Source organism: Podarcis erhardii, assembly GCF_964252035.2.
Source record: "Podarcis erhardii genome assembly, chromosome: 2".
Classification (NCBI taxonomy): Eukaryota; Metazoa; Chordata; class Lepidosauria; order Squamata; family Lacertidae; genus Podarcis; species Podarcis erhardii.
In genome coordinates, this window is record NC_138498.1 from 82980365 (window position 1) to 82994434 (window position 14070).

General features: G+C 41.8%; 2 protein-coding genes across 5 annotated transcripts in view; one reads left to right on the forward strand and one right to left on the reverse strand.

The window, feature by feature from the left end:
• CACNA2D3 (calcium voltage-gated channel auxiliary subunit alpha2delta 3) overlaps positions 1-14070 on the forward strand; it is a 494938-nt gene that overhangs the window by 410961 nt on the left and 69907 nt on the right. The window lies entirely within an intron of this gene.
• LRTM1 (leucine rich repeats and transmembrane domains 1) lies at positions 50-9807 on the reverse strand. Of its 2 annotated transcripts, none has more exons than XM_081848905.1 (3): positions 9297-9807; positions 6667-7263; positions 50-1918 (listed from the first exon to the last, which is right to left on the reverse strand). In XM_081848905.1, the coding sequence occupies exons 1-3, from the start codon at positions 9301-9303 to the stop codon at positions 1482-1484; spliced, it is 1041 nt and encodes a 346-aa protein (XP_081705031.1). In that variant the 5' UTR covers positions 9304-9807; the 3' UTR covers positions 50-1481. The 2 variants fall into 2 exon arrangements, with proteins under 2 accessions (XP_081705031.1, XP_081705030.1); XM_081848904.1 differs by lacking the exon at positions 9297-9807 and adding an exon at positions 8064-8088.

Sequence of the window (14070 nt, forward strand, 5' to 3'; positions counted from 1 at the left end):
GGCAGACCTACCTAAGGGCACCGAGCAAACTTCATGGCTGAGTGGGTGTGTCAAATCATTTTGGCTCAAAAAAGATAAAGGAAAAAAATGTTATTGTTGCTGGATCAGGCCAATGGTCTATCTAGCCTACCATCCTGTGATCACAGTGGCCAACCAAATGCCTATGAGAAGCCCACGAGCAGGATTTGAGTGGAAGAGCACCTGTGGTTTCCAGAAATTGCTATTCTGAAGCATTGCTGTCTCCTCCCTCAAACTTGCTTTTTCCACCACTGTTGCACACTGGGTCAATAACTTCATCAAGCCATGTATTATGATCCCAAGGTCTCAGTCCTGGTCCGTCACCGCCAGTTCACACTCCATGAGTGTATTTGTTGGGGTATTAATAAATGACCACAACAAATGAATACTGGGGTTTGAACTATTTAAATCTTGAATTTATCCAAGCATGAGTATCTGAACAGAATTGCTATGAATCTTAAATCACTTTTTACTCCCTCCACTTAACATAGTATTGGAGCCCTAAGATCAGCACACGAGAGACCTACAGCAGGGGTCAGCAAACTTTTTCAGCAGGGGCCAGACCACTGTCCCTCAGACTTTGGGGGAGGGGGTTGGACTATATTTTTATTGGGGGGAGAATGAACGAATTCCTATGCCCCACAAATAACCCAGATATGCATTTTAAATAAAAGCACACATTCTATTCATGTAAAAACACGCTGATTCTTGGACCGTCTGCAGGCTGGATTGAGAAGGTGATTGGGCCAGATCCGGCCCCCGGGCCTTAGTTTGGCTACCCATGACCTACAGTAACACACCTTGTTTGCAACTCGTGAAACTTGAGTTCTTTGTGTAGTTTAGTATTGGCATTGGCAGAGGTGGATTTTGGGCAGCACGACTGGTTCTGCTGCACTGGGCATCTAGACCAGGGGGCACCACAGGGCATCAGACCTATGACATATTGAATTGAGCAGAAAGGAAGATGAGAGGTGGGGGAGTACCAAATTTTGGCTTGGCACATGGTGCTGCTGAAATTTGAAAGTCTCCCTGGCATTGGAGGACTGTAGGGCTATTGTACCTTTAACAGGTATGTGGCAGGTAGAATGTGGAGTATAGAACTACAATTAGGGGGAAAGCTTCACTGCTTGACATTCCATCTCTTGGACAACTTATTACTGGCTTTATTTTTGGCACTCCACCTCCACCTGAAAAAGAGGGTACAAATCTGCACATGACATTTGAATATACTTTGTTATGCAAATGTGTGTCTTTGGCAAGTGCAGCCGATTGCCCAATCTACATATGGTATACCAGTGGCCAGAAAAATCTTGTTGGCACCTCTGTAGTTATATGCAAACAGTTTTGAATGTGGAAAATCAAAATGTAAGAGTAACTAATAAATCAGCCATATTCTGACTCTACTCAGCTTGTTGGGCAAGAGGAGTAGTATATGTTTCTGAAAGCCCATAGCAATCAGTAACTCAAGCCAATGACCTCTCAAATGACTCTTTTTCCTCAAGACTGCTCTTCTCCTTGCCAGAGGGGTTCTTTTCACGGTGGTACTTTGCAGTGATTGCAGCATAAGCACAGCCATACACAGCAGCAGCCAACATCATGAGACATACAATCCCACAGACCACTCCAGTTATTACTACAGTGGCAATTGCATGACGCAAGCTAACGGGCCGTGGCTTTGGTTTCGGTTCACAGTGTGACCGGCTGCTGTCTCCTCCGTGTTCATTGTGATGGGCAAGCTTTGGAGAACTTTTGTGCTCAGAAGTATAGTGAAGAGCATTGGCCTGGTGGACATCGGAAGCTGTAGGAGGGCAGATTCCATACAATTCATAAGGAATTCTCAGGAGGTCTTTTCCCTTCCGATGATCAGGCGCTGAGCAGATGATACTGTCACTAATTCCTCCTGAAAAGAAGCAGCATTTGTCAAGCTCTTGCTCACTCAGAAGAACCAACCAAACACCCACTAACTAAAGTAATGAAGAAACTGATTTTTCTCCTGTATAAAAATGACAACCATCTTCTATGCTAGTTGGTTTACAGTTAAATTACAACAATGGAAAAACCTCATATTAGTGTGTAGTTTTGTTAGTCATTTGTGAAACTTAAGCTTTCCTTTCATTCATAGATGCTATTGGAAAACAGTCCAACCAAGGAAAACAAATGGTCATAATAAGGTTGCAAATGGGGGGGGGGGGGATACACCATTGGCTTGAAGCCCAACATTACCGTGATTAAAGCCAACATGGAGGAAGTTTAAAATGGCCACCATATAGTAACAGTGTTTTGGAAACCATGGTTAAATAGATGCTGAGCAGAGACAAAAGCAAATTAGGTCCTATTTTAATGTGAGAATGATCAGGTGTTTTCCATTCAGTGTCAGAGAGTTGGCCTGATCTGAGTGATGGCATGCCACAAAACAAGTTGTTGTGAAGGAAGTGAAAGGTCTGGGACCAAGAGGGTCTATGTGTTTTTGGTGGAAATTGAGAGCAGAGACAAAGAGCTCAGGAAGCAAAGAGGCTGAGGGAAGTTTCAGTAGCAAGACGAGCCAGGAGATAGGACCAGGACATAGGGGCCCAGAAGATACAATGGCTAAAGAGGAGAGAAGAAACAGAGATGGACTGAGGGTAGGAGATAGTTAATGGGTAGGAAATACTACACTTTCTTTGACTGCATTTTATATTTAAACAACTGTATGTATAAGATCGCAGAGAAATTAGTTTTGGATTGACTTTACATTGGTTTCTAGGGTTATGGTTTCTTTTTCCAGGGACAAAAATGTTATCACACATGTCTTCAATCACTTGAGGAGTGAATTTCAGTCTGAGCATACAAAGGGGTGGGTGGGAAGAATCTCCTATTTTTTTCCATTTTATTGTTTCTCTTTATAAGTATACATATAGGTATAAAATGAAGTGAGCAAAAAGTATGGACACAGAAGTTACAGATATAAAAGTTATATAGTAGTAAAATTGATGTAATATGTCTGTTGCTTTTTGCTATCCCAAGAGTTATTGAATGCGAGCCATTTTTCAACAAATCTGCTTTCTGTCTGCCTTCTTTAACTTGTATATAAAAGGCCCTCCTTGCATATTCAAACAATGTTCGCTCCCATTCTCTCAGACTTGGAATTTAGTCAGATCTGCAGTATTTTGTATGTAGAATTCATGCTGCCATGACTGTAAGATTTTATGTGATATTTGTTTTAAAAAAATGCTATGGTGCCCTTCAGTGTAATATAAATATTCTCAGAGCTCGCTCCTATGCATGTTTTTTTCAGGAAGAAAGCACACTAAGTTCAGTGGAACTCACTCCTAATAAAGTGTGCATAGGATTGCACCCCAAGACTCTTACCAGAGAGTAAACACCATTGAGCTGAATGGGATTTAATTTTGATTGCTTAGGATTGTTCTGTACAACTGCAGCCCTAAACGCATTATGTAGGAGTTGAACTTAGTGGAAATTACTTGTGCATTAAAATGGATACGATTGGGCTGCAATTTACTGCACGTTGATGGGATTAGGTAGGAAAGAATAATGGAGACTCAAAATTCAGTCATAATCTTGTAAGAAGATTATTCCGTTGTCCAGCAAATAATTACAATGGGATTGTCCACCACAACTGCTGATGAATGGCTTGGAAAAAACAATAGAAGAATCATATAAGGCTGTAATTCCATGCACAGTAGCCTGGAAATAAGCCCAATTGGACTCACTGTAATGTGCATCTGAGTAGAACATGCACAACAGTGGTGGGGAGGATCGTTTTGTTGGGATACAGCCGGGAAGATGGGGGCATCAGGCAGGCATCAGGCAGGCCCCCAGCTGGCTCCAGCCACCAGCTGGCAGCCAGTCTCCCTTGGAACAGCATCAATTAGCAACACGAGCCTCAGATACGCTTAGAGACCCGTGCACGCTCTATTAGCAGAATGCGTAAATCTTCTCAAAGCCAAAGAGGCAGACAGAGAAATGTGTAAGCATAATGTACAGCATTTTATTCAGCATAGTTTAGGAACAGAGGAAAACATGTCTGCTTCCCTTCGTCTCCAGCAAAACAGCAGTAACACAAAAGCTATATACAAACGGAAGTTCCCAGCAAGTGCTGGAAGTAAACAGGCATGTGACATACAATAGTCAAGGGAACCTTTTAAGGTTGAAAGGAACTATATCCTAACACTTTTTCACTCCATGGGCGAGAACCTTATCAGGTTCTGCCTCATGGGCCAAATTTGACAGGTGGGCAGTGTGGCTGTTTTGTATTCTGACAATAGGTGTTAATGTTGCCAGAAAGATGCCATGTGATTAAATTGTATTTCCTGGGACAAAAATATAGCTTCTCCCACAAGCAGAAAGGTTCCTCCTTTGAAACACTGCTTACCACATTTTGTAGTAAGTGAAGGACTACATATTATTATCTATCCCCACTGTCCTCCATTGCATCCATCCTCAGCAATTATCTAACTGCACAACTGGACATTTGCACACCAACCTAAAACTTTTTGTTCTAGTGTACCTTTAGCATAGGTAATATTCAGATTGTTATGCTGTTTTACTTGTGTGTGTGGGTTTTTTTTAAGGTGGACATTTCATTCTTCTTATTTTTGTTTGTGTGTGTGTGTGTATGTGCCCATCCATCCATTGGGGGGATATAAAGGTAGGGCAGATTATTTAGTGGATCTGGGAGAGGATTGGGCATCATTAACACAGGATATATCAGTTTGCTTTATGCAAGTCTTACAAGAAAACTGCTAGTGAAATGAAAAATTGCTGGTGGAATATACAACATGTGCTTTTCCCAGATAGCATTGGTAGTAACTTGATTTCTATTCATGTTACAAATGTGTGCAGATTAGAATGGTGCAAAGATGGGAAAAGCAAAAAGGGTTCTTAATTTGTCTTGGAAAGCTTCTTTCCCTGAGATAAATTTATGAAGTTATTCTTCAAACTTAACAGTTAAGTTATATTCATTCATTATGTTCTTTTGCTTATAAGAAGATGTCTGTATGGAGCATGACTCCAGCAATATATCCTAGGATGGAAAGAAATTACTTAGTAATATTTTAACCGCTCAAGGCTCTTGGAAAGTGATGACCACCTTGGGAGTATATTTTATCCAGTACTCAAATTCTGAAATAATAATAATATTTTTATTATTTATACCCCACCCATCAGGCTGGGTTCCTCCAGGAAAAGCAGGAGGTGTAAAGAAACCCACAAGCTTCATCCCCCAATTCTCTCTTCTACATTTTAGCTTAATCGTGATCTCATGTAGTCAGTAGCTAAGGTGTCCATCACATAAGGTAAGAAGGCTGGACTCCTCTAGTTTCATTCCTCAGCCTGCTAACTAGGAAGTTTACTTCTGAATAAATATTTTGAGTACAGAACTGCATGATGTATTGCTCCATGATCAATATATCTGCTCTTACTACTACTAGTTTGAAACCATGCTGAATTTTGGAAAGATGACAGCAGTGTCTCCACTTGTTTCCTTTGTAACGGGTATGCTCTTATTTGTGTTAGAAGTGGTTGAATTGATTGAGTTGAAACATGTGTATTGAATTGCAGCTATAAGAATTGCTTCACATAAAACATCCTGAAGTGATTCAACAATAAAAACATCAACAATAAATACACACATTTATAACATTTCAAGAACATAAGAGCCTGCTGGATCAGGGCAAGGCCCATCTAGTCCAGCATCCTGTTCTCACAGTGGCCAACCAGATGCCTCTGAGAAACCTGCAAGCATAGCATGAGCGCAAGAACTGTGGTTTCCAGCCACTGGCATTCAGAAGCATTACTGTCTATGACCAATGGGGCAGAGCATAGCCTTAATGACTAGTATCCATTGATAGCCTTATCATCCATGAATTCATTTAATTCAGTACAGATTGGGATAAAAACCAATGAATTGATGTTAGTTGTTGATTAATGTAGATACAAAGCTCTCTCTCAAGATTCTAAAACTTAGGGTCACCTAAAGACACTGATATGAAATGACAAATAAATAAATAAATTGCTGCCATGATGGCCCCTGGCTCCATGTTTACAGGAAAGGTATAGTTTACAGAAAAGGTCCCAATACTAGCTGCTGGGGGGACAAACAACTGTTCAGAAACATCAGGAAAGCATCCAACAGGTCACCATTACCAACAAAAGATCAGGGTCAACAGATCTTTCGCCTGATCCAGCAAGGCTCTTACGTTGTGGCTTCAGTATATATAACATAAGTGAATGGTCCAGACTTCCCAACATGCTCTTACAGTGTACAAGTAGCTGCCTTGTCAACAATTTGTTAAAGCCATGTATGTACTACTAAACGTAATATGAACCCTCTCAATAAGCAGAAGTCATAGAAACTGCTGTATAGAGTTAAGAATGTTGTAATGTATGATATCGGCAACCCTAACCATCATCACTTATTGCTATATTTAAACCTTGTTACACAGTATCAAGTGTAGGAAGTGTATAGGCTATACAGTAAATTCTACATCAGGAAGTCATCCATACTCAGCGACTCCCCCCACCAAATCCATTTTCCATGTTATTAGATGCTCCCTTGAATTAAAACTTCAATAAATAGCGAAGGTGAGATATGTCTTAATGACATTTGCTGGATGTACAGTATATATGTAACAGAGAAAAATTACTTACCTCTATATAAAAAACTTTCCAGCCACAACTTAAGGCCAAAGACTTGACAATTGCATTGCCAGAAGTTACCCTTAAACAGAACAACTTTCAGGTTTGGGAGCAATTCCAACAGAAGTCTGTCTACTTTCTGAAGTTTATTATGTTTCATAGACAATAAAGTTATGTTCCCTGTATTTTTTCCCAGAGTTCCAGGCATACTTAATATATTGTTGGAGGATAAATCCAGCTCTTTTAGGCGTGAAAGTGAACTAAAAGTTTTGTTGTCTACATATTCAATGAAGTTCTTCGTTAGGTTTAGTATCTGTAGATGTTGTAGTTCTTTGAATGTGCCAGGCAACAGACCCGTGATAGAGTTATTAGATAAATCCAGGATTTTGAGGGCCAGAGTGTCAACAAAAGCACTTTGACTGATTTTCTGAATGCGATTATTTGACAACAGCAATATTTGAGTTTCAGCAGGTAAGTGTGAAGGAACTTCAACAAGCCCTCGATTCCTGCAGTCCACTGTCTTTAAAAAGCGATTACACAGACATTTTGGAGGACAGCCACTCAGCACATCTGTTAGCAAGATGACACTTGAAATCAAAAGCAATGAACCTATGCAATAAGAAAAGAAGTATCAGTGTTACATTCTGCATCTTGTGATGGCAGTTAGTATATTGAAGATATGTACGGAGTAAGTTTGCATATTTGAATAGCAGGATGAACTGTAGTTATAGTCATAAAACCCTCATGTCATGCATATCAGCAATTTTCTCAAATATACAGTATCTAAATGAACCAAGTTTCCATGGGTTGTTGCCAATGCTAGTCCTACTCAAAGTAGACCAATTGAAATTAATGACCATGGATAATAATAATAAATAATAATAATAATAATAATAATAATGATAATTTATTATTTATACCCCGCCCATCTGGCTGAGTTTCCCCAGCCACTCTGGGCAGCTCCCACTCAGGTGTTAAAAACAGTACAGCGTTTAGATCCATTAAATTCAAAGGGTTAACTCAAAGCTTTGTTGGGGAGAATCCTAAAACTTTGTCAGAAATGCAAATGTGTCCTATGAATTTTACACCCAGCATAGTAAATGAATTCCACTGACAGCATGGAGGAAGCTAGAAAACATTCAACAGACTATTTTCAGTGGAGCGTAATTGTAATTGTAATTTTATTTTTATCAGTATTAATGGTTTGGTCAAGCCTCATAATAAAACAGCAGGTCCAACTGCTGCTTAAGGAATTTTTCATCCATGTTACTTATTCACTGATGAGCCTCGCATTGGCTGCTCCCTGGGAGACACTAAGACCATGGTTATGAAAAACACTTAAACCAGTGGTTAACTTTAAGACTATGAGTGGCTTCGTTTACTTCAGCAAGTTTTTCTCATCTCCTTACATTTCATCATGTGATCTGTAGTCACCCCGATCTACAGCATTCTTAACTGTTTAGAAACTTTCCAGCTTTCTAGAGCTTCCTTGTTAAGTTCTATGAATTCCTTTCCAGTGGCTCACCGGCTTGTACATTTGAGTGAACTGAGTCTGGTGTGTTGAGCAAGTGTCTGGGATGCTTTTCTGGATCAAACATCAATAAAACCAGAGGGTTGTATCCTATTCTCAACAGGTCCATGCAAGTGAATAGACCCGACTAAGTTTCATTAATTTCAGTGAGTCTGTTCCTTTTTTGTACTGTACACCGTACGATAACTAGTAACTCTTATTTGAACAAATGTTCTTAAACATCTCTATTGCTGTTATTATATATAGTTCTATTAATTCTATTACCAATATTTCATATTAGGGTTCACTTGTTCGTGTCTATAATCCATAAGCATTCTCTGGTATCTTAAATGTCTCACTTCTTTGAAACAGTGAATGAAGTTCACACAGTTCCTTACAATGGCACAAACAATATAATGAGTACTATTTTTTATAAATATTTCTCAGACAGCATTCTTTGTATGTATGCACACAGTAAAAGCAATCCTATACCAGGCAATGATAGCTAAGAGCCATATGTCCAGATTGATAAAAGCTTTCCGTCTCCTTTCATGAATGGTCCCTGAGGCAGATCAGTAGTATCTCTTATTTCTAAGCAGGAGTCTTAAGGGCTTGAGTCTTGTGTACATTTATTTTGGGGTAAATCCCAATGAAATCAGAGGGACTTTCCACTTGGCAAACATGCACAAGGTTTAGCTTCAAGTCAAATAGTATTGAAATATTCAGGAAAAGTCACTGAATGTAGAACTTAAATTTCCTAAAAGGTACAGATATTTAAGAGCCTTTGATTTCATAACCAAGCATGTCAGCCTTCATATGAAGCCATTCACTTTCTGAGATTACAGTTTATCTTGTACATAATTTCTCAAACTTCATTGCCAAAAATAGTGTTTGAAGTCCCCCTACAAATATTTGAACTGACCCTACAAATGTCTGATTACGGTTTCTGAATGTTGCATTCATATAAGGAAGATAAGGAGATGCATTTTGAATCAGCATGCTTAGCATGCAACAATTTCCTTGAGTCCACAAAAAAAAATTGTGGTTTATTGATTTGTCTGGATTTTAAAGCATAGTTTATTTGCAAAAGTAATATCCCTTCACAATACATCTACATAAAAGTATATCTTACCTTTCATGGCTGTTCACTTGTTGAGCTTGCAGGTCTCAGTTCAAGTTTTATATGAAGCAGTAACTCTCTGGAGCAAAGTTGCTTCACTCCTGCATATGCATTATTGCACTTATTCAGAAAACACAACTGTAGCTGCCATAGGACCTCCAGCTAATCACAGCTTTATAAATGCTGGTTAGTTCCCCCACCCCATTCAATCATGTTTCTTTTCAGATTCATTGACTGCTCGTTTGCTACCCACAGAGATTTCCTATGCCTCTCTTATTAAATCAACAGGCCTTGCAGAGTGTCTGTCAACTTGGGCTAGACAGCTGCAACACAGAAATCATGACCTAATAGCCTAGCCTTTTCAATTATTTAATCTACCTCAAATCCAAGTCACAAAAATAAAGCTGACTTTTTAAATCCCATGTAGTTCTTGATTTCTGTTGGATTGTTAGCCATGCTTTGTCAATCCGTTCAAAATCAGATGACTCTGAACTTGCGTTCCCGCCGTCCTTGGCTGTGATTGGAGGCAATGGGGTGTGTAATCTCAGTATGAGGAGGCCTTCATCTTGATTACATGGTTTTGACCGTGCACTTGTTTACTGTTCTGGGGCTTATACTTTAGATTTCCCTAGGGATTAGCCGTGCTGACAGGATTTTATTGTAAAGGGGGGAAACAAATTTTTGTGTTTCTCTTTTTGAAAAATAAAAAATGCCCAAGAACTTCAGACATTCAGTCCTCTCTTTTTCCCCAAACAAGAATGAACAGCCTTAACTGATATATGGATTAGCTTTATGCTGCAGTTGTGGGTATAGTGACTTGTGCCACTGCTGCTGAACATAACTCATCATCACTTTCACTTATGCGGTTAGGTTGCCATTGAGGGAACAGGAGGAAAACACCCAACTTCTTCCTCCTAATTCCCTACCAAACCTCTGAATAAGTGCTTGGGTCACATAAAGAACAGGGCCAGCCCCTAATACAAAAATGCTAGAAACAGTTTCTCCACTGGTGAATGGGGTGGGGTTGGGTGCCCAGAGGGCTCTCAAGGTTTGGGCTGGGAAGAATTGTGGCCCAATGGATCGAGTCATTTCTCTTAATTCTTAATATAATACTTCCTTCTACAGTCCCACAATTTCACGTTTCCAGTGAAATCTGGCTGCCATTTTCACAGAAGATTCAGCAGAGTGCTAAAATGAAACTGATATTTACATAACGGGTGTGTTTTATAGGAGATTTGCCTGGGCCTGCCAGGTCCATTAGTCTTCCCTAATTCACCAGATGTAAAATTCACAGCCCACCATACTCTATTCCAGGGAAATGAGAAGTGAAAGGGGGAAATCCATTTTTAAAAAAAATCCTGATTGGCTGGCTATCTGTTTGGCGAATCAGAAGTGGGTAAGGGGGCGGCCCACCAGGGCCTAGCGCGCAAGGCTTGGGGCGGCAGCCTGTTGCACGAAGCACAGGGAGCCCTCCGGAGGGCTCCCCGTGCTTCGGGCAAGTGCCTGCAAGTCTTGCACACCCGGCGGAACCCGCCGGGCGCGCGAGGCTTGGGGCGGCAGCCTTCCGCCTGAAGCACGCGGAGCCCTCCGGAGGGCTCCCCGTGCTTCGGGCGAGTGCCTGCAAGCCTTGCATGCCCGGCAGGAGCTCCCGCTGAGCGCGCAAGGCTTGGAGCGGCAGCCTGTTGCCCGAAGCACGGGGAGCCCTCCGGAGGGCTCCCCGTGCTTCGGGCGAGTGCCTGCAAGCCTTGCGCGCCCGGCAGGAGCTCCCGCCGGGCACGCGAGGCTTGGGGCGGCAGCCTGCCGCCCGAAGCACGCGGAGCCCTCCAGAGGGTGCCCCGTGCTTCGGGCAGGCGTGTGCAAGGCTTGGGGCGGCAGCCGCGGCTGGGGGGGGAAATAATTTTTTTTATTCATTCCCCCCCCCCAAAAAACGATGTGCGTCCTATGGGCCGGTGCGCCCTATAGGACGAAAAATACGGTAGTTTATATTTTAGTATTTCGGAGCTGATAGAAAGGCTAGTCACCAATACTGCATGCACTTCCATCAGAAAAATTTCCTGGCACCTTTTCTGTTGTCCCTCCTCTTTTCTCTGAGGTGCTGCATCTGGTACCAGATCTGATGACGCTAAGGGAAAGTGGGCCAAGCTGAACATGGGCTGGGACATTGCATTCACTCAATATGATTTCTCATCCAAATGTTTGTTCTGCTATTGTAGCATCTGCTAGAGTTTAGCTCATAATGCTCTTGATGAGTGACACTTGATGAGTGCGGACACTGAAGGGCAAATGACTCTACTGGAATCCTGTGAATGTAGATTGTGCAGCACTCAAGCTGGGCTTCAAACCCCGTTTCCTAAAATGGGTATGCACTTCAAGGTCAATACATCGCTGGCATTGTACTGTGTGGATTCCTACTGTCCTATTGGAACCTTACTTGTCTTCTTCAGATGCAGGTATATAATAGGGAAGTGTTAACTGGGGCATGCCTTATTGTCACAGGGTGTGGTCTGAAGGGACATGGGGCCACCACTTTTGAACTTCAGTAGGCTTGAGTCTAGGTAGTCCTTGGATAGACAGTGACATGTATGTGTCTTGAGCCAGTGTGGTGTAGTGATTAAGAGCAGTGGACTCATAATCTGGTGAACTGGATTCGCTTCCCCACTCCTCCACATGCAGCTGCTGGGTGACCTTGGGCTAGTCACACATCTCTGAAGTCTCTCAGCCTCACTCACCTCACAGAGTGTTTGTTGTGGAGGAGGAAGGGAAAGGATATTGTTAGCAGCTTTGAGACTCCTTAGGGTAATGATAAAGCTGGATATCAAATCCAAACTCTTCTTGACTCCTGCGCAAAGTACACAGACAGAGGCTCTTACTTGGAAGTAATCGAGCAAGCAATGGTACATGCTTGACAACAGACAGAATTCTCAGGAGTTATGGTTCAGGAGTTCAAGGGCAGGGCAAAAAGTTCAGAATGGGACACAAGTGATGGGTGTTTCCACACCTCTCCTGTCAAGGTTTTAAACATGAGTGGCATGCACTCTTGCGAGACTACCTCACCTTGTGGGATTGCACGTGCACAATCCATCAGGGCAGCTCTGCTGCCATCTGTGAAGGCAGTGCCTGGTTCTAAGCCAAAAGGGTACCATCTCCTGCTCAGGCTCCTGTTCAGTTACTACTGCTGCCTATTCAGCTCACCTCCTTGGCTGATCAGAGCACTCCCCAGCCTCCACTGAGATGTCCCTCTGCAGAAAGTTTGGAGGGGAGAGCTGGCATCTCTGCTTCCCCTTCTAAAGCAATTGAAGTTGGGATAGAAATAGAGGAACTCCCCCTCCTCCAACCCAGGTTCTTCCAGTTCAGCTAAGCTCCCCCTCTGTTTCTTTCTGCTTCTCCATCAGGGTCTGCCAACCCAAACTCAATCCCACAGTGCTGTGGCGCTCATGACATCAGGCCACCTTAGTCCCATGATCAAAAAAAGTCAGATGTAAACGCAAGACCATGAATAGATGAGTCTATTTGAATATTCTGTGTGGATTAGGATGATGCTTCCACACTCAAGCTGGTATACCACAAATGAATTATCTCAACAGCCAACAAAAACAGAAAAGCTAGTAGAACCAAGTAACTCTAGCCAGCTGAACCAAAGGCCAAATGGGGGGGGGGGTAAGTGTTTTGCACACCCCTGGAAGGCCAATAAAGAAGTGAGATTGCAGGAGTTTATTCCAAAACCTACAACTTCAATACAAGATGTCTCATACAAGATGGCACCTTTATTGAAGTTGTAGGCTGAATGGATCTCTAGAAGGCTGGCACATAATGAAGTAGACAATAATAGCTATTACCTGCATTTGCTTTGCCCTGTTTTTGACGGAAGTGTGATTAATGTGATCTGAAGTGTCAGCTGGTGAAGGCGTTACACTGTCACTCAACAAAACTCTTCAATCCACATTTTCTGCATTTAACCTAGACGTGAATGTTGGGTCAAAATATTTTGCTGCTGGTATCTGTGGCAACCTGAAAGTTCTGATGTGCTGCTTCATTGTATTAATTTCTACAAATAAAATTCCCTCCACTCTTGACATAGCCCATCTCTTCTCATTATGATGACTGTCACCAGGCTCCACCCATGAGTCTTGAACGGGATGTATGATACAGAACAGTAATATAGATATTATTGCTTCCTGCTGTGGCTTTTATGGTTTTTCTCGGCTCAGAATTCTCTATAGGCTTAGTAAACTTTTCCTTTGGCTTGCATATCTATTTGATGACAAATTGTTTTTATAACCATTGTCTTGAAGACGAGTCTTCCAAGCCAGGTGTTTTTCCCAAGATCCTGCAGCTCTCTGTGCTACAGAATGGAAGCTTTAAAGAACGCCTCTCAACTGCCTCTCTTAGTTTGGGTAATCCTTTGCAACTACAATTGTGTTATTTTTAGCACTAACAAATTGAAAAGATGTTCACAGAGCAGGGTCAGTGAAAAGTTACAGCACTGTGTGAGGTTCCTTTCCAACAATAATACAGGCCTTGTTTGATGCACTCTTGAGTTGTGGTAGAAGAAATTATTACCCTTTGGTTGTTGTTGTTGTTTTTTCCTTTTTAGTCAAACCTTCCTACTTGGTCCATCTTCTGGCAACATATGATTAGAGCTGTCAAGTTACCTTTTATTCCTATGTGGCTATTTCTGTCTTCCTGTTGAGGGTATTGGCAATAAAAATGGGTACACAGATGTTCCTGTGCTCTTTAATTTTCTTTTTTTTCCCTCCCTCCCCCACCCTACCTATCCTTTGTGATA